At 41.0% G+C, this 24,565-nt stretch overlaps 1 protein-coding gene across 4 annotated transcripts in view; it reads right to left on the bottom strand.

Annotated features, from left to right (window-relative positions):
• Window positions 1-638: 638 nt before the first annotated feature.
• Window positions 639-24,565, bottom strand: part of LOC146634784 (neoverrucotoxin subunit beta-like) — a 368,566-nt gene continuing 344,639 nt past the window's right edge. Inside the window, exons 1-9 of one of the 4 annotated variants that reach the window (XM_085378417.1) lie at window positions 10,746-10,843; window positions 10,560-10,661; window positions 8,032-8,110; window positions 6,966-7,191; window positions 5,032-6,829; window positions 4,478-4,651; window positions 2,771-2,944; window positions 1,329-1,375; window positions 639-1,168 (exon numbers count right to left, since the gene is read on the bottom strand). In XM_085378417.1, coding sequence (XP_085234543.1) covers window positions 639-1,168; window positions 1,329-1,375; window positions 2,771-2,944; window positions 4,478-4,651; window positions 5,032-6,829; window positions 6,966-7,191; window positions 8,032-8,110; window positions 10,560-10,661; window positions 10,746-10,834 — 3,219 coding nt within the window. In that variant the 5' untranslated portion in view covers window positions 10,835-10,843. Of the gene's footprint in view, window positions 1,169-1,328; window positions 1,376-2,770; window positions 2,945-4,477; window positions 4,671-4,704; window positions 4,724-5,031; window positions 6,830-6,952; window positions 7,192-8,031; window positions 8,111-10,559; window positions 10,662-10,745 lie in introns of those variants that run through there. The other 3 variants (XM_085378403.1, XM_085378411.1, XM_085378435.1) reach the window with 3 other exon arrangements.

The raw sequence follows: 24,565 nt of genomic DNA, 5'->3' as shown, positions 1-24,565 counted from the left end.
GATCTCAAAAGGGTGGTGTGCCCCTAACGGTTATATTACCAGCTCTCTCATTCTAGCCTAAACAACAGTGTTTCAGTAACTTTCCACTAGAAGATGGTCCCCTGTTATCTGCTTTTCCCAGGCAAGCGTGGGCAAGAGTCTACAGCATTCTAACCCCCAAGGACACGTAGTCTAATGCCTTTATTTCCCAGGGCCGTGTCTACTTAATACTACACTATACAGTTATATGGCATTTTAGTTAATTCAAATCATGGAATTGCGGCACTTCAAATAATTCCATCCCAACAAGAGTTTGGAAAAATCCCATTAAGAAAGAGAAATCAAACCTTTGGATTCATTTTAATGAGCTCAGACTTGTTGAAAATGCAGAGGAGCTGGTTGTGAACTGAGCTTCAGAGAAACACAACATACTGATACTCACTGTGAAGCTTTGAGTGGAAAAATCAGAAAAAACAGCATGTGGAGCCTGGAATAACGGGAGCTTCCATCTTTAAAGGACTGAAGAGGAAGAAGTTTACAAGAACGGTTTAAAACATCAACTGATTGAATCCATGAATCTGAAAACGTGTTTCTGAGTGAAAGAGAGACATGTACAGTCAGAGTGTTTATCTAACAGGAGGACACTCTTTACATTCAATTCAGCACAGACTCACTGAGGCACCAGGAAACCAGAGGTTAAATCCAGGATAAAGAGTTTCAGTGAATGTGGTTTTCAGGGTGTGCAGATGGATCAGAGTGTCAGAGGAGACTCTGTAGAAGGACAGAGTGCCAGCAGGACAGTCCACATACACTGCTACTCTGTTAGAGACAGAGGAGGAGGAGTTGATGGATATTCCTTTGTTGTTGTGCCTGACAGAATCAGGACCATCATTAGTGCAGTACAGACACCAGGACTGATCATTCCATCCAAAGATACACGCTTTACTGTTTCCTTTCCTTCTGACTCTTCTGTAAGTGACTGATATGAGAACCGTTCCTTTCCACTCGACCTCCCAGTAACAGCGACCAGTCAGACCATTTCTACACAGCAGCTGAGTAAGTCGATCAAATCTGTCTGGATGATCAGGATATGATTGAACCTCCTCCACATGTGTCATCTTCCTGTTGTTGTCAGACAGTTGGAGCTTTGTGTGAACTGTGTCTGTGTCGATTGTGAGTTTGCAGGAATCTGATGAGAGAACAAACACAATCCAGCTGCAGTTATTGATCCATCATCTGTTCATTGATTGACACTTTGATGATGACTCCTGACATCAGAGATGTGAATGATGAAGATGGTTGAATGTGTGCTGCTTTGTTTTCATGAATCCCATTAAAAACACACTTACACTTCCTCAGACCTGGTGTCAGCCATTGGACTCCAGCAGGCTCCACCCTGAAAAGAGGAGGGGGGGGGGGGGTGTCAGACCAGCACAGTCTTAGCATGCACACATGGCTATTACATGGCTCTCATACACATACTATTACACACTAACAAAAGGAACAGTACAACATTTTTACATCATACATACATCATAATCCTTTGTCTCACTTTACTGATTACCTACAGAAAGTTACTCCTTCAGTCAGCAAGGAATAATCTACATTGTGCATGAGCATCACTTTTTAGATAAATGTGGGACTTACTGGTCCTTCCGGGAAACTTTTGCAGAGCTCTGTGAGAGAGGTTCCTTTAAAATCAACTGATTCATATTTTCGTAGATCACATTACAGAGTTATCTTATAATATCAGTTTCTCAACATAATACTCCATACTTTATATTCAGTATAAACCCATGGAATTCACCCATCTAAATCATCGAATTCAGGTGTTCCAATAACATTCATTGCCACAGGTGTTTAAAATAAAGTACCTAAGGGAAGCATGCATGTTAGAATAGTTGAAAAACCTAGTATCATTGTAAATGTGGTATCTTTATAGAATGTTCAAAAAGTCCAGGAAAAAAAAGAAGAAGCTTAAAATAAAGATGGAAGCATTAGGGAATTTGTGTGAGGTTGTATTTCAGGATTGGGCTCAAGCTCTTGGTATTGCCAAAATTAGCACTTTATGCTTCAGTATGCTAAGACATTTTGGACAATTTATGACCGGCCTTAAAGGGTTAATATGCCAGGCAGGGAGTGTCATGGAACAGACATATTATAGTTATTTAAGAAGTGTTACTACCACCTAGTGGTAACTAAGCAGAATGTCTTTTTTGTAGAGGAAGTGGTCTACAGGAAGTAGTGTGCTCTTTAGCTGCTACAGTAAAAACATTTGTAATCTGATGGCAATCTCTGCAATCCTGCTGTTAAAGTCCACAATATTGGCTTCATCCGTAAGTTCCTATACATTTAATGTGTATTAGTAAGTTTTGACACTATTTTGAGTTAAATCACATGGAGGCAGGTAGATGCTTGTATTTTTTTCAGCAGATGTTTAATTTGTGGTCATGTATCTTTCATTGGAGCAATATTAGAGAATTTATTTTCATCATTAAATCCTTCCAAACACAACAAGCAGCCTGTTTCTTGGAGGATGAAGTGCTGGGAATAAAGAATGTTAAGCTAGCTGTATAGCTGAAATTACATTGCCTGCAACAAACTTTAGTGAGGGCAGCATAGAGCTATAGCCAGTTAAAATTATTGTTCCTGGGCAAGTTCTTGGTGTCCCAATTTGTAAGTATCTCTCAATTTTCTTGACAAAGTGGACTAATGTTTCTTTTGTGAGCATAGGAAAAATGGAAAGAAATGTTCCCAGCTCCTCCTCTTCTATTAGACATTCTCCTCATACCTGAGAGTGTCTAGTCCCCAGGATGGATCCATCAATCCTGCCGACAGCAGTTTTATTCCTGAGTCTCCAGGTTGATTGTAGCTCAGATCTAGCTCTTTCAGATGAGAGGGATTGGAACTCAGAGCTAAAGCCAGAGAAGTACAGCCTTCCTCTGTGATCAGACAGCCTGACAGACTGAAAATACACCAAACAACAATTCATCAATAGACAGCTCTCTTATGTACTTCATTTTTTTTCTCATTTTCTTCAGTTGTCTTTTTCTTTATTTATAGTGAGACAACTACAACTATAATATTTGTTGTCTCTCTCTCTTTTTTTTTTTTAATAATCCACATCTACTTTTGAAAACTCTAGGAACTATATGTAGTTCGTGCATAACTGTACATTTCTGTATCAAATTGATATCAAGGAAACAAAGGGCTTGTTTTTTTTCTAAAAATCATACCAATAACAATACAGATGCCTTTAACTAATGAGTGCAGTTCATAGATCAATCTGGCCTAATATTAGGAACACCTACACATATATTCTGTATGTATATTCTCTGATATGCTTCTTTAGGCAGTTAGCTAATCATCAGGTAAGGCCTTATTGCTTTGTATTTCAGGGATGTCTTTGCTGCAGTTCTGATAGTTGACAAACTTTCCTTTATGGTTCATCTTGGCCTCTATACCCCTTCATGGAGGGTAATTCTCCTTGTGGATGTTTGTCTTGTAGCCAAAAATTTCAAGGATCACTGTTGATATGGTGTAGATCTGTTGATTGGTTTTTAGTGTTGGCCGTAGTAGAGATTGTCGATTAAGATGCACTCACATTTTCTAGTAAACTTTCTACTCCAGTCCAGGTTTTCAGCAAATGATTCCTTCAGATTGTCTGTGCGCAGGGTAAACAGACTAAACTAATTTAATACTGGATGCTTGTTATCTTTGGGTCTGAGTTGGCACTGTATTAACAACAGACTTGATTTCTTCTTGAAAATTACTGCATGGGTCCACAACCACATCAGGACAGTGCCACCTGAGATTTCTGCAGATTCTTGGAAATGTTTTTCACTAGAATTAAAAAAAAAAAAAAAAAAAAAAGTCTTCCCAACTTCATTTGTTCCATAATTTGTAGACACAGTCTTGTTGATTTTTGTATCTGGACATAGCATTTTCAGTCGATGTCACTCATCCAAGTTTTTTAGTCTCCCTAACTTTATAAGTAGTACATTTGCAGAATTACTGTTTGACAAGTTAACTCTTTTGGCTGGATCACTAATCAAGACTCTACTTGTGTTTTAGAGCCCAAAATACCAGGTGACCTCAGGAAAAATCACTGACAAATGTGTCTCAGCATCTCTGTGGATGTATATACAATATACTTTTTCTTTTGGCAATCTAGTTAAATGCCAAATGTTGCTTTCTCCTATTTTTCTACAGTCCTATCTCAGCCCTGACTTTAAGGTTCATAACAATAAAAGGAAACTAAAATGCTTTGAACACAAATGGCCCTCAATCTCTGAATGATCATTGCCTAAGTAATTTATACAAACAAATCTAAAACAGAATTTGCACATCAAACATTTTTAGATAGCAAATAAGAATCTCATCATGCATGTAACATGTCAAAATGTAATTTTACATTTTTCTAAAGTTCAGCTGTATATGCAATAATAATTATCCAGAAATTCTGACTTTTTGAATTAAAGTGGAAAAGTTTGCTTACCTGAGAGTTTCCAGTGTACAACACAGACTCTGCAGTCCTGTAGAGAGCATCTTCACTCCTGAGTCGTGCAAGTTGTTGTTACTCAGATCCAGCTCTCTCAGATTAGAGGACTGTGAGCTGAGAACAGAGGTCAGAGCTTCACAGCTTCTCTCTGAGAGGTTACAGCCACCAAGTCTGAAACACAATAACATTTCTGACAAAAAAATCCACAATGGTTTACCTAAAACCTATTGTTGTCATCTGAGACTGAAGATGTCACTTGAATGACAAAACGTCCCTCCCAGTGAGACTATTATGCCCATATGAACAGAATCAACTTCACTTTAAGATTAATTCAGTAATTGAGTATGAATACTTGTCTGTTTCTCTTTGTTAATCCTGCATTAGATTGGTGAAAAGCCCAAGGTATACCCTGACTCCCACCGTTAAGGGTGATTGGATAGGCTCCAGCACTTCCACCCACTCTACACCTCCTGACCCGATAAGTAGGAGAAAATGGATGGATTTTCCGTTAAGTATTTTGAAAATGAAGGGATGAGCACAAATTTACTTACAGTGCTGTATTTGAGTTTTTGACCACTGGCAGCAGCCTCAGAAAAGCCTCCTCTGAAGCTGAGTAATTCTTCAGGTCAAACACTTCCAGATCTTTTTCTGATGACAGTAAGATGAAGGCAAGAGCTGACCACTGAGCAGGAGACAGTTCATTTGTGGACAGACTTCCTGAACTTGTGTACTGTTGGATCTCTTCCACTAGAGAAAGATCATTCAGTTCATTGAGACAGTGGAACAGATTGATGCTTTTCTCTGCAGACAGATTCTCACTGAGCTTCTTCTTGATGTACTGAACTGTTTCGGGATTGGTCAATGAGCTACTTCTTGTCTGTGTCAGCAGACCTTGTAGGAGAACCTGATTGGTCTGCAGTGAAAGACCAAGGAGGAAGCGGAGGAACAAGTCCAGGTGTCCATTTCGACTCTGTAAGGTTTTGTTCAAAGCACTCTGGTAGAAGAATGTAGGATCTATTGTTTTAAATTTCTGGGAACTTTTTTGTTCTTCCAGCAGATTGAGTCCAGAGCTGCTGAAGGTCAGATGGACATGGAGAGCAGCCAGAAACTCCTGAACACTCAGATGGATGAAGCAGAACACCTTGTCCTGGTACAGTCCTCTCTCCTCTTTAAAGATCTGTGTGAACACTCCTGAGTACACCGAGGCTGCTCTGATATCGATGCCACACTCTGTCAGGTCTGATTCATAGAAGATCAGGTTTCCTTTCTGCAGCTGATCAAAGGCCAGTTTTCCCAGAGACTCAATCATCTTCCTGCTCTCTGGACTCCAGTGTGGATCTGTCTCAGCTCCTCCGTCATACTTGACCTTCTTCACTTTGGCCTGAACTACCAGGAAGTGGATGTACATCTCAGTCAGGGTCTTGGGCAGTGGTCCTCCCTCTCTGGTTTTCAGCACATCCTCCAGAACTGTAGCAGTGATCCAGCAGAAGACTGGGATGTGGCACATGATGTGGAGGCTTCGTGATGTCTTTATGTGGGAGAGGATTCTGTGGGCTTGCTTTTTATCCCTAAATCTCTTCCTGAAGTACTCCTCCTTCTGTGGGTCAGTGAACCCTCTGACCTCTGTCACCATGTCAAAACATCCAGGAGGGATCTGATCGGCCGCTGCAGGTCGTGTGGTTATCCAGAGGCGAGCAGAGGGAAGCAGTTTCCCCCTGATGAGGTTTATCAGCAGCGCATCCACTGAGGTGGACTTTCTAGGGTCAGTTAGGATTGTAGTTTGGTGGAAGTCCAGAGGAAGTCGACACTCATCCAGACCATCAAAGATGAACACAACCTGGAAGTCTTCAAAGCTGCAGATTCCTGCTTCTTTGGTTTCTTTAAAGAAGTAATGAACAAGTGCCACCAAGCTGAACTTTTCCTCTTTCAGCACATTCAGCTCTCTGAAGGTGAATGGAAATATGAACTGGATGTCCTGGTTGGCTTTGTCTTCAGCCCAGTCGAGGGAGTATTTCTGTGTTAAAACTGTTTTCCCAATGCCAGCCACTCCCTTTGTCAGCACTGTTCTGATTGGTTCATCTTTTTCATGTGAGCCTTTAAATATGTCTTCATGTCTGATTGTAGACTCCAGATTGTCTAGCTTCTTAGATGCTGTTTCAATCTGTCTGACCTCATGTTCATTATTGACCTCTGCAGTCCCTCCCTCTGTGATGTAGAGCTCTGTGTAGATCTGATTCAGAAGGGTTGGATTTCCTGCTTTAGCGATCCCCTCAAACACACACTGGAACTTCTCCTTCAAAGTAGATTTAAGTTGATGCTTAGTCCACTCAGCATTCCTAATTAAAGTTCCTAAATGAGTCAATAGACAAAAATATCAATAGGAATTATTATATGCACATATTTTGAATATATATGTGTATTTATTGAATCAGTACTAGAACCCCAGTTTATCTAGCAGCTTAAATCATTTGAGAAATCCTCTTACTGCTCTGCACTTCATCAGCCAACTCCTCCTGCTTCATTCTCCTCAGGAAGTTCAGTATGATGTTTACTAATGATTCTCTACTGTCCTTATGGCATTCTTCCTCACCCTTGAATGCCTGGTTATTCTCCGTTTGACTCTGTGAGCATTCTGCGTAATCTGGATTCAGAACCTTCTGTATCTTTTTAAGTTCTTCTTTTACAAAAGTGATCATTTTGTCTTCCAAGACCTGCAATGGAATACTTCATGAATGAGGGTGGAGAGGTGGGCCATAGATACTGAGAGACAACAGAGCAAAATGCAAGTGACAAGAGGTGGAACAGAGAAACGAAGTATTTGTATAAATGAGAGTGCAGAGAGAAGCTTAGAAAAGAGAAGCATCATCAGAAGTTTCTCAGCTTAAGCTCACCACTGACCGTAACTACAAGGACAAATGAAAGTTGGAAGCCTTAAAAGACAGGTGTCTTTCTATTGAAACCAAACTGGTCTCTGATTTAACAGGAGAGGATCTTCAGAATTATTCATCTCATTCTATTGTTAGAAACTTTAGGAACCAAAAGTAAACGTGCAGTTTGCGAGTGAATTGGTTGATATAATAAGGAAATATGAGCTCTTAAATGAAAGATATGATATTCAGCTAATGTCAAGGTTATGTGACATCTCACCTCTGCCACATGTTAATTACACCCTGATGCAACCACTGGCTTGAACATTTTTGCAACCTCTGTTTTACAACCAATTGTTCACAGTAAAGGCTAAATTCATAGAAAGCAATTCAATTATGTGTAATATCCAGAGTCCTAATGAAATCCAAACCTTGACTTCTTTTAAAAACTTGATGAAGACATTTCATGAAACACCAAGAAATATTTTTTTCTATAATTCTTACTAATTAGCTAGAAAGAAGCTAATTTTTAGCTAATAGTTTACTGGGCCCTACAAACAGAGCCAGCATTTGACATGTATTTGCATGAACTATAATTATGTCATGCAGTTTAGAGGAGGCAGAGGTCTGTCAAATACCCCTGCCTCCTCATCCAACAAAAATAGTTGTTGTATATGTACAGACCATAAATATGGAGTCCAGCTGTGTTTGATGCTGCTGGGCAGCCTGACCACTGGGAAGCTCTGAGCTCTGCTGGTCCACTCTGTGGAGGCATCATGAAGATGAAGAATAATAATAAACATAACCAATTAGTCAAGATGCTCGTCCTTGACATAAAAAATAATAATAATAATAGTAACAAAAAAGCAATAATTTCTAAAGTGTGTCTATGCTAATGCTAGGGCAGTTCTCACAAGATATCAGAATCTATATTGTTGGAGCAAAGAACTGCTGGGTTTTAAATAGAGAGCCATCTGTACAAATGTCCAGATTATCCATCCATCCATTTTCTTCTGCTTAGGGGTCATGTGGGACTGTAGCCTTTTTCAGCTACCATAGAGGCAGGCTGCACCCTCGACAGGTCGCCAATTTGTTGCTGGGCTAACACCATTCACAGACAACCATTCACATTCAGACCTATGGGCAATTTAGATTGACCAACTTACCTAACACCACTAACTGAACTCACCCAAACATGGGGAGAACATGTAAACTCCACATAGAAAGACCCCGGCTAGGTGGTGGAATAAAACTCAGGACCAACATCCAGAGTAATACAAAAGTAATACAAACTATAAAATTTTCATCTTTGTAGAATTTGTTATAATTATGTGGTGACAGTGTAAAGATACCCTCCATTTTTTAAATTTCAGCCGTTTTGACATTGTTCTTTATGTGAGGCTTGGATGGAGGAGGTTTTGCTTTGATGCCATTTGCGAGAGAACTGTAAATCCCGTCTCAATGAGAATGAAACTGGATGATAGAGGACTACAACAACTACATTTTTTCTTCACTAAAGAAACGCCTCCTCCCACATCCATTCTTTAAACTCTAACTGCTGTGTTCGTGGAAACACTCCAACACACACTGCTTCACATATGAAAATAGAAATGTGTGTGAAAAAGAGCTGAGTTGACATTGATCATGGTGGAGGATTTATTCATAAACACTGAGTCACAACAACATTTAGACACACATTACCTCTCTGCAGGAGGACAGAGGCCTGATTTAAATGTTTGAATATAATCCTTTGATTGGTCACTCTTGAAGGACACACAGCTGGTGCCAGGTTCATGGGGATCAGATATCAGATTGATCCTGATAGAAAAAAAGAAAAAAAATACTTTAAGTTTATTTTCTTGATTTAAAAATCCAAATAGTTTAATAAAATCTATAAATAAATGTAAAAAAAAATCCCAAACAAACCAAATTATCCAGCCATTCTCTTCCTGTCTTTAGTTTTCCATTTTGTTCATATTTCTAAATGTCAGCATTAAACTAGGCATGAAACATTGCATACATAAAGGCCAATTTAGACCATGGAGCCCTAACACTGTCTGTGAAGCTGGATTTAAGAAATAAGCGTTTCCTCTACAGACATGCTGACAGATATCAGGACTAGTACTTTGGTGAAAAACTGAGTTAGCTTTGTGCGTTTATGTTGTAAACTGCTTGTATGTGCTTTGTAAAAAGATGCTTTGTTGCATAAAATTTGGGATGATCACATGCTATGGACATCTGCTCTGATATCCATCTGCATCACAACTTGAGGAACCATGAAATACTGATGGGAAGTGGGCTACTGGAATAACAAAGGATGAGATTATGGAATATTGGAATGCGCATATAATTCTAGCAAATAGCTCCACCACTCAGGCTAGAGACAGAATGATACTAGATGAGCATATCAGAAAGGATGCAACCCATAACCAAAAAGGTCAGCTGCTAGTGGATCTAAGAGCAAAACACAGCAACTTTCCTGAACAAGATCCTTTAACCATTAAAGTGGCGGAAATCCATGAAAAAGTATCCAGTATGAAGAGTTGGACAGCACCAGGTCCTGACATGATTCACACCTACTGGCTGAAGCTGACTAAACTCCATGAGCTGCACAAACAAACCTGATGCTAATTGACAAGAGCCACGCAGAGTGGCTAAATGAAGGCTGGACAGTTCCGATCACCAAGGATACCCAGAAGGGACCAATCACAACTATTGACCAATGACCTGCCTCAGCACACCATGGAAGCTTCGGTGAAGCTTGTTGGGCTTGAACCAAGTGTCGCAGCGGCTAAGATGAAACGAAACATGGCTCCATACATGAGGGGGAGAAAGAAATTTCAATTCAATTTCAATTTTAGTTATACAGTGCCAAATCGCAACAACAGTCGCCTCAAGGCACTTTATATTGTAAGGTAGACCTTACAATAATACATACAGAAAGTAATTGGCAGAAATACCTGAGGGGCAAAACACCAGCAAATGGGAATTTACGAAAGAGACGGTCTGTCCCCACTGCGATTCTGCATAGGTCTGAACCCCATCAGCAAGATTCAAGACAAGCAATGGGGAAAACTGCAAGAGCACCTACGTCCTGTTGCTGTTTAACATACAGTTTAAATGGGATTGAGGGAATGATGTGTTTGCACTGCAGTTTATATCCAGCAACATCAAACAGTTATATAAAAGAGTTCACGTTACTAACAGCTCACCTCTCTGCAGCAGATACAGGATGGACATTAAAACAAATGGGGTCCTTTTTAGACCAGTCACTGTGTAAGGACACAGAGGTGGGTTCAGGTCCAGGCTGGTTCCTGTGAATAATGATGCAGCAGTGATGTGAGTGCTGAGCTGTGACATGGAGAAGAGTCATGGACAGTTAGAGATGGTCGTCTCACCTCTGAGCTTTGGTCTGGCTCTCATGTTCCCCACACAGAGTGCTTTTAGAGGGAGGGGCTCCCTCCTCTCTGTCCTCACACTGATCCATGCTACTGAAATCACATCAGCTCACACACACCTTCTACCTTCACCTGCGGAGGAAACACAAATTATTCATCCATACATTCTCTCGCTTATCCTTTTAAGGGTTAGGGGGGGGGCTGGAGCCTATTCATAGGGCTAGAGGTAGGGTACACCCTGGACAGGTTGCCAACCTGCTATAATGGGGGTTTAGCTGAGGAGGGAGACAATGAGGAACATTTAGTCCAGTTTGTGCAACAGAATAAAGACAAAGGACAAACTCCTCGACATTTATGTTTACACACGCTGTGGCCTAACTGCTCACATCTGGAAATACTTAAGACGGGCTTTCTAGTTGGGCTTCTTGCCTTGGCCCTGAGCTGGCACTGTTACAGAAACATTTCAAGTCCCCAACTGCAGTCCTGTCACATATACATCTTACCATTTGTGAAGCTCTCAAACATATCCCATGGCTGGCAGTTCTTTCTGAGTTCATCAAAGTGTCCTTGTGTCATGTGTGAGACAGACAACGCTTCATACACACACACACCGCTGACCAGAGGTGGAAAAACTACACATCACCTTTCAGTAGAAATACACACACTTTTGCTAAAAATATTCTAGTAAATGCTGGAAAAAAAACACTTATAGGAATAAACACTGCTCTTTGAGTGAAATTTCAACAAGCTATTTATGTGGAAAGGCTTTTTGTGTCAAGCTTCACTGTGAATGTAAATTTTGAAGCAGTTTGGTTGTACACTGATAAAAAAAAACATAATTTTCTCTCTCACACTGTCTGGCTGACACATGAACACTGAGACTGTGCAGCATCATTTGTCACATCTGCCCTGCAGCTAAACCAAACCAACATTACCAACATTAGTCATTTTATTTTAAAACAACCAACAGGAAATGGCAGCATACAGCTTTGTATCACTTCAAATAGAGAGATGACCATTTCCTTCTGAGAAATAAAAACACAAAACAGTTTGTATTACAAATAAATTAATAAAACATCACTTGTTCATCAAATTGTTTGATTCCAGTCACTTAATAATCTATAATCATGTGGATGTGATTATAGATCATCAAACTAGAAAAAAGATGTAACTGCATGCAGCATAGTTTTAGTTTGAAGCACACCTGAGCATTGAAAAGCATCATTATGTTATTTAACAGGACTGTATAAACATTAACACAGATCAGTGGTTTGTTTGATTTACATATTAATCCAAATCACACATAGTTGTTTTGAACATATTAAATAACAGTCTGACGTCCTGTTCTGCTCCATTACTTTCTGTGATGCCTCAACTCAAAGGAATGTTTAACTGAACATTTCCTCATGTCTGAGTATGTGTGTGTCTGTCTGTGAACATTAACCAAGTAATTCAAACTTCGTTCCAATCAACTTTTTTCTTCTTTGAAAACTCAATTTGAAATAGATTAAACACAAGTATTAGGGTTTGTTTCTGCACTTTACACATTCTTTAGTTATTGAGGGGCAGATATAAACATATTTAACGCAATATTGCTGGCATTATCCAGCAGAGGTTTGTGGCCAAATTCAGCACAACTAACTCAAATGACTTTAAGCGGGCCTTCATTGAGACTGAAAACATTTCAAAATGTTTAATAAAAAATCCAAAGATGTCAATGGAAGGCTATGCAAGAAACACAATAAACCACACACTGACCAACTAAAAATGATTAAAAGCATCAAACAGTAAAAGAAGAAAATTCCACTGATTAAGAAGACAAAGTACAAAATAAACATAAAACCTTAAGAGTCTGGCAGCAGGAGTCAAAGTGTTCATCACAACATAAAGACAAGGAAAACCTGAATGTCTGCTGCTTAAGAACAAACTGATTAAATCATCCCTGCACTTCCCTGCACTTAGCTTGCTTCCTACTAATGAAAAAGTGATGGCAACAGCATGTTGAGTATTTATACTGCCACCCCCAATATTTAGGGTCAGCCACTCCAAAGTTTAAATGTAATCAAAGTAAAATAAAAAAACACTAATTTAATGCCTTGTACATATCATTTGTATTAAGCCCTTTGGTTCTTAGTCAACACACAAGGCTAAGTCGTTAAAGGGTTAACCTGGCCGGGGGTGAGAATGTTGGCTGCACTCGGACCCTGCTCAGTATACAGCTAATCTGCTCTTCACAGATGGAGGCAGTGCTAGCTACTCTATGGCTGTATCCCAATTCAGGTTCGGCAGCCTTAAAGTACACAGCCTCAACAGTCCTCAAGGGCCGCGTACTCAAAGACCGCTAAGGCCGGAAGTGCGAGGCTTGTAGGCTTGTGAAATAGGTTGCCTAGCAACCATGACACTAACAGCTGGAAATGTTTCATACAGCTTTGTTTGACAGAAATGAAGGAAAACATATTTTGTTCATTTGTTTCTACATGAGCTTTGTGTGATTTAATAAGCATCTGAGGCTGAGACCACAGGACTGTAAAACATGATTGTTGGGCTTCATTTCTGTACTGAACAGTCATTTAAGACTAGCTAGTAAATAACAATTACTGATTAAAAATGAGAAATGCTATCCTTGCTAACTTTTGAGTATTGTGATGGACCGAGCAGTGAAGGAATGTCAGGCAGTGCAAAAAAAGTTTGTTTCTTCTTTTTTTTACCCCAAAACTATCTTTGTAAAATTATACAGAGAATTCAAAAACTTGAGCCCATAAAAAGAGTTCAAAGTGACAGACCTCTTTGTTGCTAGAAAAGCTGGCAAGAAACAATACTACCAACTCAAACAAACTAACCTACCTAAACAAAAAAAAAAGGGAAACTTAGCTGATCGGCCAACAAAAACAAAACACAGAAAGGTGTAGAACACACAAAAACCAACTAAAACTAACATAACAAATTCCACCCCCCCCATGATCCAGAATTGTCGTATGACCCAATTTGCAGGTCTCCATATAGGCTTTCTCCACCCATTTTCTACCGCTTGGCTAATCGACCAAGGGACTGGGAGCAGCTGCCACTGAAGTAACACGGAAAACAAAGAAAGATTAAATCATACATACATAACAGTGTAAACTAAAATGTGCGCACTTACAGTGGGGCAAAAAAGTATTTAGTCAGCCACCGATTGTGCAAGTTCCCCCACCTAAAATGATGACAGAGGTCAGTAATTTGCACCAGAGGTACACTTCAACTGTGAGAGACAGAATGTGAAAAAAAAATCCATGAATCCACATGGTAGGATTTGTAAAGAATTTATTGGTAAATCAGGGTGGAAAATAAGTATTTGGTCACCTCAAACAAGGAAAATCTCTGGCTCTCACAGACCTGTAACGTCTTCTGTAAGAAGCTTTCCTGTCCCTCACTCGTTACCTGTATGAATGGCACCTGTTTGAACTCATCATCTGTATAAAAGACACCTGTCCACAGCCTCAAACAGTCAGACTCCAAACTCCGCCATGGCCAAGACCAAAGAGCTTTCGAAGGACACCAGGAAAAGTATTGTAGAAGGCATACAAGACCACTGATAATCTCCCATGATCTGGGGCTCCACGCAAGATCTCATCCCGTGGGGTCAAAATGATCATGAGAACGGTGAGCAAAGATCCCAGAACCACACGGGGGGACCTGGTGAATGACCTGCAGAGAGCTGGGACCAAAGTAACAAAGGTCACCATCAGTAACACACTACAACGGCAGGGAATCAAATCCCGCAGTGCCAGACGTGTTCCGCTGCTGAAGCCAGTGCATGTCCAGGCCCGTCTGAAGTTTGCCACAGAGCACATGGATGATACAGCAGAGGATTGGGAGAATGTCATGTGGTCAGATGAAACCAAAGTAGAACTTTTTGGTATAAACTCAACTCGTCGTGTTTGGAGGAAGAAGAATACTGAGTTGCATCCCAAGAACACCATACCTACTGTGAAGCATGGGGGTGGAAACATCATGCTATGGGGCTGTTTTTCTGCCAAGGGGACAGGACGACTGATCCGTGTTAAGGACAGAATGAATGGGGCCATGTATCGGGAGATTTTGAGCCAAAACCTCCTTCCATCAGTGAGAACTTTGAAGATGAAACGAGGCTGGGTCTTCCAACATGACAATGATCCAAAACACACCGCCCGGGCAACAAAGGAGTGGCTCCGTAAGAAGCATTTGAAAGTCCTGGAGTGGCCTAGCCAGTCTCCAGACCTCAACCCCATAGAAAATCTGTGGCGGGAGTTGAAAGTCCGTGTTGCTCAGCGACAGCCCCAAAACATCACTGCTCTCGAGAAGATCTGCATGGAGGAATGGGCCAAAATACCAGCTACTGTGTGTGCAAACCTGGTAAAGACCTATAGTAAACGTTTGACCTCTGTTATTGCCAACAAAGGTTATGTTACAAAGTATTGAGTTGTATTTTTGTTATTGACCAAATACTTATTTTCCACCCTGATTTAAGAATAAATTCTTTACAAATCCTACCATGTGAATTCATGGATTTTTTTTCACATTCTGTCTCTCACAGTTGAAGTGTACCTCTGGTGCAAATTACTGACCTCTGTCATCATTTTAGGTGGGGGAACTTGCACAATCGGTGGCTGACTAAATACTTTTTTTGCCCCACTGTATTTCAGGATAGAGTATTATGTGATTGTATGAGTATATTAATACTAAACCAAAACAAGTTTTTTATTAGCCTGTAAATTAAATTTATATTTAAAGAAAGGAAAATGTAAGTTTAGAGTTATGGTTAAGCCTCTATTGTAACACTGATGTTTCGTAGATATTAGCACTGTGTGGCTGGAACTGCAGCCATCACAAGTAGGTTCAATATTCTAAAATTAACATTAAAAATGTTTTCAATTTAATTATTTAACTTTAGAACATCCATGAGGTTCACCTGAGGGGGATATCTTTGGTTGCCAGTCTTGAAGAACACCAGCACTTATCCATAAATGAAAGATGGAGGATCTGGATACTTATTTTACACTTAATGGAGCGCTATAGAGAAAAGTGAGTATTTCTTGTACATAAACTGAATCAGTTATAAGCAGTGTTGGGACTAACACGTTATTAAGTAACGCGTTACAGTAACTACGTTATTATTGTGGTAACGAGCACGGTAACTAGTTATTATGCCAAAATCAGGAACGCGTTAGTCGTTACTGGGATTTAGATAGGCTCGTTACTCGTTACTTCGTGTGGTGGCTATCGCGGAGCTTCCACAGATTCAGTAACATTAGCAAGTGGTGGAGGCCAGCAGGTGGATGAAGGAAAAGGGACGCAGAAGGAAAAGAGACCCGAGGCGGCCGCCGGTCCAAGTGTGAACTGAACTTCAGGTAAGAAGTTATGACCTGCAGTCTCTCTGGGTCAGATATAAACCAAGTTTAGGTGGAGTTTATTTTCGTTATTCTGACTTTTTCCGTACTGCGTGCTAGCTAGCATGACGGAGTTTCTATACAGCTGGGTGGGTGCTATGAAGTTAATGATGTTGAACTTTATTTTGTTCATAAGTTATTAGAGTTGCCAAACGTCCCGTCTGGTATTCAGAGAAAATATTACGCGAAAATATTACGCTGGAGTTATTCTGTGTCTTTGCTGCACAGCTGCCTCTTCTTCTCTCATTCTCCCCCCTCCCTCTCCTGTTTCTACTTCAATCATGAAAACTGATCAGTGATCAGCTGATCGGCTCTCTTGTTTGTTTATCGCTCACTTTGCGCCGAAAGAGGAAACCAGCGGATGTCGCGCTAAACAACAGCAGCACGTTTAAGCTTGATCAGCTGTTGTTAGAATTTATTTAATATTAATTTCTAGTATCAGCTGATGTTTGCTGGAGCCACAGCTGTAAACCTGCTGGTCATGATATGGTTTGGATATGTGGTGAGAGGGAAACATGAAGATGAAACCAGGAGATGTCCTTACTGAATCATCAGAGCTGTGATGGAGAAACAGGTTTACCTTTTAGGTGACATGAATGAGTTGAAGGGAAGTTATGAACTGTTTCTGAAAGACAAATAACCCCAGGATCCTTTTTAGGTAGCTGACAGCTGGTAACTGTGCAGGGGCGGGTCTAGCAAAGTTTTGCCAGGGGGGCAAGGTAGGGCATTAACAGGGAAAGGGGGCACAAAGAAATACTTTTCTTTCTTATTCCGTTTTAAAATGTCTAGTTTTTAATAAATAATTATCTGAATCTTACAACAAACGATTGATAGATTGATACATATATACCATCAGAACAGTGTACATCACTGTCACAACAGTGTTTATTTTCATTCAAAGGCTTTATGATTTTTCCAATAATGGTGGGCCGGTCTCTAGTCAAAACGCCCGGGCCAATTTTCTGTCCCAGTCCAGCCCTGTATGCAGCTCATCTGCAGTCTGGTGTTACCTACATCTTCTTATTCAGAATGCAGAATTTCCGAGTTCTGAGTACAATCAAAGCACCACGACTGCAGTTTTTGTGTTGGATGTAAAAGGCGCACATGACGCTGTGACGTAGGCTAGAATCATGGCAGCAGTCAATGACGGTCCAGGCGTGGGATTTCTCTCGTGGAAATATGCACATTATCTTTTCCTTTCTATTGGTAGGTGGCACAGTGCACTTGTGGCAAGTAAGCAAGCTAGAAGACTGGCAAAGTTATGGAAGCAACACATTAACAAGAGAATTCTGAGTAAAACCAAAGTTACTTTCAAAGTAACTAGTTACTTTGGAAAGTAACGAGTAACTTGAAGTAACTGAGTTACTTTTGAGAGAAGTAACTAGTAATGTAACTAAGTTACTATTTTAAAGTAACTTACCCAACACTGGTTATAAGGGTTTTTTTTGTTGTTGTTAGTGGTGGTGGTGGTGGTGGTGGTGGTGGTGGTGGTGGTGGTGGTGGTGGTGTGTGTGTGTGTGTGTGTGTGTGTGTGTGTGTGTGTGTGTGTGTGTGTGTGTGTGTGTGTGCCTGCGTGTGTGTGCCTGCGTGTGTGTATGTGTGTGTGTGAGACATTTGGGCTTCTTGGTCAGAACGTCAGGGACATTGCGCTGTGCTGGCCCAAGTAAAATAACTCCATTGGCAGCTCCTAAAGTGTGTGCACTGGGGTGATGTAAACAAACGGGGCCAGTCAAAGATGTTTGGTTTATTTTTTTTTTTCAAAGCTTCTGGTCTTTGTATTTGTTTATTTTACAAGAAATCTATAGAAAAGTAAAGTTTTTGTTTGTCCAATTTTATTGGATTCAACTGTTTTTGCTTGCAGCCCAACTTTAGGAATAAAGCCAATAAGAGTCAAGAATAAAGTTTTGGCATCATCAATAGTAGATCAGTGTCTATGTTTAAAGGACTGCCGTGGTACAGGATATGTAAATATCTACACTTCAATTAAACCTGAATGCTGGTCAGTTTTTCAATCAGTATACTGAATGTCATTGTGATTATAAAAATAAATATACGGTTTGTATGTCCTCAATTTCCATAATTTTAAAAGATGTATACACATTATGTCAGTCATCTAAGTCAGCGGTCTCCAACCTTTTTTGCGCCACGGACCGGTTTATGCCCGACAATATTTTGACGGACCGGCCTTTAATGTGTCGCGGATAAATACAACAAAATAAAACTAGTACCGGTACCAAAAAAAAGAAGATTTATTCATAATGTAGGAGCCATTCTTGGGTTAATACCTTATGTGGTCACTAGAGGTCACCTTTTTCTGTTTTGATTATGTAATGTAAAGGTATTTAAGGTAGACGCACGTAATCGGCGTCAGGTGTGTCATTAAGAAGGCAAACAGTTTGTGACCGTTGCGCTGTTATGCTAAGTCGATACGGAATAAAGACCAAAAAAGGACAAGATACATACTGCTAGATTTATTGGACTGTTAACTTAATTCATGCATACCAGTGACATCGCGTCACCCCCGTTAACGACCACCTCAGTGGCTTCAAGCGTAGGCTTAGCCTCTACACATAACCCACGTGAAAAGACCCAGGAAAACCGAGTTAACGATCAAAACGATAACAAAATAACGCTGAAAACCGATAAAAACCCTGAAAATCTTACTTTACTGACCTCTTTCATTTGTTTAAAAATTACGGGATGTGTGGTTCAGCCCTTGCAGAACTCATAGGCCAGCAAATTTATTTCTGGAGGAGTGTCTACGCAATGTCAGAAAAAGGCTTCTTTTTATCAGGAAGCAGAATTCAGCACCAACGGAACCCCAAGGAAATGTCCATCTTACCTGGTACTAGAAGGTAGATTTGTTTCTGCTTTTTGCAATCCAGTCACATGTCTGTCACTGGTCTTAAAATGGTCATTCTTGATGGTAGTGGTTCTAAACATTCAGTGAATAATGATCTGAGTCTGTTGAAAATTACAGCTCTGCTTGCTAACCGGGCATTGTTTACCTGTTTACATGAGGGCGGGTTAGTTTGTCGCTCCGTTTGTATTTAGAGAACTTTTGCGCAATTGCATGACTCCTCTTTTAATTGTTGCTTGTTTTTGCTTGTAGAAATTGTTTTTATGAGCTTTATGCTAAGATTCTGAGGTTTCTGTGGATACCACACATGTCGAAATTTGCATAAAAGACTTGACGTTGTGGAGAGTTAAACGGCAGTTCACCCCATTTGCCCCCGGTACTGGGTGCATTGGGGCTCAGGAGATCAGTTAAAACTGTTCATCAGAGTAACAAATATTTCAGTGCAGAGTTGCACAATCAATAATCTATAATCATGTGGATTTTTCTTCAAACACGAGAGTGATCATAGTATTTCCTGAAATAAGAGATGAACATCTGGTCCAAACATCACATAGCAGAAACAAACAGTAAAGTTTGTGTGCGAAAGACAAACTGTTAAAGGAGGAAACAAAGCAAACTTACAGTTTCTTTAAACAGAGACACAACAACAAGCTCCACTCCACACCAGGACACTAATCACAGACACACAGGTGAGCTGCTTCCTGGAACGAGGAGGGACTCTACCTGAAGAGTGTGAGAGGGCCACACCTTCATGTGCTGGTTTAAAATTATGTAGTTTGACTGCTCAGACTGGCTCGGGAAGAAGTAAAGTTCAAATGTTGACATGTGAAGACATGAAACCTTGTTCTAAACCATATGCACAGATTGTAAACAGGAAAGAAAAGAAAGAAAGAATAAAATTAAAATTAAAAATCTTATATACACAACAGCTTGTGGGGATAGGTTAATTGGTTAATCCAAATTGCCCATAGGTGTGAATGCGTGAGTGAATGCGTGAGTGAATGAGAGTGCGAATGGTTGTCTGTCCCTGTGTGTTGGCCCTGCGACAGATTGGCGACCTGTCCAGGGTGTACCCTGCCTCTCGCCCTAAGACAGCTGGGATAGGCTCCAATCAATCAATCAATCAATCAATCAATCAATCAATCAATCAATCAAACTTTATTCATAAAACACTTTTCATACAAAAATGTAGCACAAAGTGCATGGTACACACACTTAAAGAGTAAAATTGGACTGGGCACACATGAGCCAAGTGAGGAAACACTATAACAGGGAGCCGTCTGCACCGGGAGCCGGTCACAGACCGCAGCCTCCAGGCTGGGCACACAGCAGGAGGGAGGCAAAGGAGCCCCCCAGCCAGGCTGAGAGGACCCCCAGAGACCCAGCAGCCACGGTCGATCACAGCCCCGGTGCAGAGAGCCCCCTCCTAGGAAACACTGGACATATGATGCAATAAGAATATATACAGGATAAAAAGATAAAATAAATAAGAATGGGATGCAATATAAATATAAATAGCGTAAGAAGTTAAAAAAAAAGAATAAGAAAAATATCAATAAATATTAGGTAAAACCTAAATTAATAATGTAAATAGAATAACAAGATATAATAAATAAGCATAAAATAAATAAACGTTAGGTGAAAGCTAAATTAAAAAGGTGGTCTTGAGCCTGTTCTTAAAAACATGTACGTTCTCTGCAGCCCTGAGCTCCTCCGGCAGGCTGTTCCACAGACGAGGACCGTACCACTGAAAAGCTGCCTCTCCGTGAGTATGTGTCCTGACTTTAGGAACAATCAAAAGGCCAGTACCAGAGGACCTCAGGGTCCGCGAGGGTTCGTATGGTAAAAGCAGATCTGAGAGATAAGAAGGCCCAAGACCATTAAGACATTTGAAAACCAATAAAAGAACTTTAAAATCGATCCTGAAACACACGGGGAGCCAGTGCAGCGATTCTAAAACCGGTGTAATGTGGGCCCGCCCTCTGGTCTTCATCAGCACACGAGCTGCAGAGTTTTGTAAAAGTTGTAAAGGTGAAATATTCTTCTTAGGAAGACCAGAGAGCAGGGCATCAATGTAATCAATGCGACTGGTAATAAAAGCATGCATCAGCATCTCCGTGTTGGCCCGAGAGAGAATAGGGCGGACTCTGGCTATATTTTTTAGATGATAAAATCCAATTTTGGTTACATGTTTAATATGTGGGATAAAACCAAGCTCAGAGTCAAAAATAACACCCAGGTTTTTCACTGGTAGCGAAGGACATAGCGAAAATGCCTCTAATTTAGACAAGAGTTTCTCTCTCTGAGCCTCAGGACCGACGATTAAAACTTCAGTCTTGTCCTGGTTAAGCTGTAAAAAGTTTTCTGCCATCCAAGATCTTATATCTAGAATACAGTTAAAAAGGGCATCCACTGGTCCGGTGTCATCAGGAGACACGGAGGTGTACAGCTGAGTGTCATCAGCGTAACTGTGGACGTTCACTCCATGCCTCCTGATGACACTGCCGAGAGGGAGCATATACAAATTAAAAAGTACAGGGCCTAGAACCGACCCTTGAGGGACACCACATGTCATTTTATGGATCTTAGAGGAGCATGTATCCATACTCACCATAAAAGTTCTGTCAGAGAGATAGGAAGTGAACCAGCTGTGTACAGCACCAGAGACGCCCACCATGTGTTTCAGTCTGTTTAAAAGAATAGTGTGGTCTACTGTATCAAAGGCTGCGCTCAGATCCAGTAGCACCAGGACTGAGAGCTTTTGGGAGTCCCAGTTACATCTAAGATCATTTAAAACCTTTAGGAGAGCAGTCTCTCCAGCACCCCCCACAGCCCTGGAAAGGATAAGCAGAAGCAAATGGATGGATGGATATACACAACAGTGTTTGTTGGCAAGAGTTCATATGCATGTAATGGGTTGTTTGAGGGGTGAGATGAATGAACTGTGACGTGACAGTTGTGACCTCAGTTTAAAAAAAAAAAAAAAAAAAGGGAGATGAGTTCATGTGTGTGTGATAGTTGAGAGGGACAGGCCAGGGAGATAATTCAGCATCCTGACACCTGATGGATAAAGCTGTCTCCCAGGCTGTGTCCCAATTAAGAGACCGCACGCTTGAAGTACGCATTTTGAGTGCGATTACGTCACCGCCACGCAACAAGGGCAGTCCCAATTCGAAGTGTACTTCAAATGCATACTCCAAATGCGCCGTTGATTTCCCCAAATATCAAGCGTGGTCCAGTGCACGCTTCGTGGTCCCATATATCCCACAATTCATAGCGCGGCGGTGGGTGTGGATAATTTTGCCGCAAAATACGGCAGAAGGCAGAAGGGAGCGGCTGAAGAGTGAACTGTCAAAAGTAAGTACTGAATATTATGTCACTTATTTATGTGCAAATGTTTAATAGCGAAGAACATTAAATCATTACTGTTGGCCACATGTCGGCAAAGTTATGTGACATTAGTGATGTTTGTACTTTCAGCGTTAACTTGGTTTTAAAGCCTCTACTTCAAAATATATACAGTGGGGCAAAAAAGTATTTAGTCAGCCACCGATTGTGCAAGTTCCCCCACTTAAAATGATGACAGAGGTCAGTAATTTGCACCAGAGGTACACTTCAACTGTGAGAGACAGAATGTGACAAAAAATCCATGAATCCACATGGTAGGATTTGTAAAGAATTTATTCGTAAATCAGGGTGGAAAATAAGTATTTGGTCACCTCAAACAAGGAAAATCTCTGGCTCTCACAGACCTGTAACGTCTTCTGTAAGAAGCTTTCCTGTCCCTCACTCGTTACCTGTATGAATGGCACCTGTTTGAACTCATCATCTGTATAAAAGACACCTGTCCACAGCCTCAAACAGTCAGACTCCAAACTCCGCCATGGCCAAGACCAAAGAGCTTTCGAAGGACACCAGGAAAAGTATTGTAGACCTGCACCAGACTGGGAAGAGTGAATCTACAATAGGCAAGCAGCTTGGTGTGAAAAAATCAACTGTGGGAGCAATCATCAGAAAATGGAAGACATACAAGACCACTGATAATCTCCCACGATCTGGGGCTCCACGCAAGATCTCATCCCGTGGGGTCAAAATGATCATGAGAACGGTGAGCAAAGATCCCAGAACCACACGGGGGGACCTGGTGAATGACCTGCAGAGAGCTGGGACCAAAGTAACAAAGGTCACCATCAGTAACACACTACAACGGCAGGGAATCAAATCCCGCAGTGCCAGACGTGTTCCGCTGCTGAAGCCAGTGCATGTCCAGGCCCGTCTGAAGTTTGCCAGAGAGCACATGGATGATACAGCAGAGGATTGGGAGAATGTCATGTGGTCAGATGAAACCAAAGTAGAACTTTTTGGTATGAACTCAACTCGTCGTGTTTGGAGGACGAAGAATACTGAGTTGCATCCCAAGAACACCATACCTACTGTGAAGCATGGGGGTGGAAACATCATGCTATGGGGCTGTTTTTCTGCCAAGGGGACAGGACGACTGATCCGTGTTAAGGACAGAATGGATGGGGCCATGTATCGTGAGATTTTGAGCCAAAACCTCCTTCCATCAGTGAGAACTTTGAAGATGAAACGAGGCTGGGTCTTCCAACATGACAATGATCCAAAACACACCGCCCGGGCAACAAAGGAGTGGCTCCGTAAGAAGCATTTGAAAGTCCTGGAGTGGCCTAGCCAGTCTCCAGACCTCAACCCCATAGAAAATCTGTGGCGGGAGTTGAAAGTCCGTGTTGCTCAGCGACAGCCCCAAAACATCACTGCTCTCGAGAAGATCTGCATGGAGGAATGGGCCAAAATACCAGCTACTGTGTGTGCAAACCTGGTAAAGACCTATAGTAAACGTTTGACCTCTGTTATTGCCAACAAAGGTTATGTTACAAAGTATTGAGTTGTATTTTTGTTATTGACCAAATACTTATTTTCCACCCTGATTTACGAATAAATTCTTTACAAATCCTACCATGTGGATTCATGGATTTTTTTTTTTCACATTCTGTCTCTCACAGTTGAAGTGTACCTCTGGTGCAAATTACTGACCTCTGTCATCATTTTAGGTGGGGGAACTTGCACAATCGGTGGCTGACTGTATATGTAGTCGACCTTAATCTTACAGAGAATGTGATGATTTCATGGATAATTAAAGTCAGTCATATATCCACAAACACAACAAGCTGAAAGTCAGTGATGCTGCTCGGTTTGCAGTCCTGAATATCACGGCACAAGCAGGATTCACTGCACTGTTAATGTTAGCTGTGTTATATTGCTGCCTCTGTTCGGTGGTGTCGAGCCAAACGGACTTTAACGTGTGTTTGAACGAGCTGACGGTTCACTCGTTAAGCTGAAAGAAAGATGCTTTAATCACAGGAGTCACACGTGTGTCCACTGTACCATCTGGAACTCTTCTTGTCTCGTAATAACACAAACACTAAATCCTCCGTCTCTTGTGCTGTTGTGTAGCAGTGTGTACACCTGAGACTGTCACCTGTCTGTCTGTCCTGCACTCTCTCTCTGTTTCTTTCTCTCTGATTGTGGAATAA

Source organism: Diplotaxodon limnothrissa, linkage group LG3, assembly GCF_057381915.1.
Source record: "Diplotaxodon limnothrissa isolate DT_005_m linkage group LG3, D_limnothrissa_male_GT1.1, whole genome shotgun sequence".
Lineage (NCBI taxonomy): Eukaryota > Metazoa > Chordata > Actinopteri > Cichliformes > Cichlidae > Diplotaxodon > Diplotaxodon limnothrissa.
This window is presented reverse-complemented; position numbering and strand designations above follow the sequence as displayed.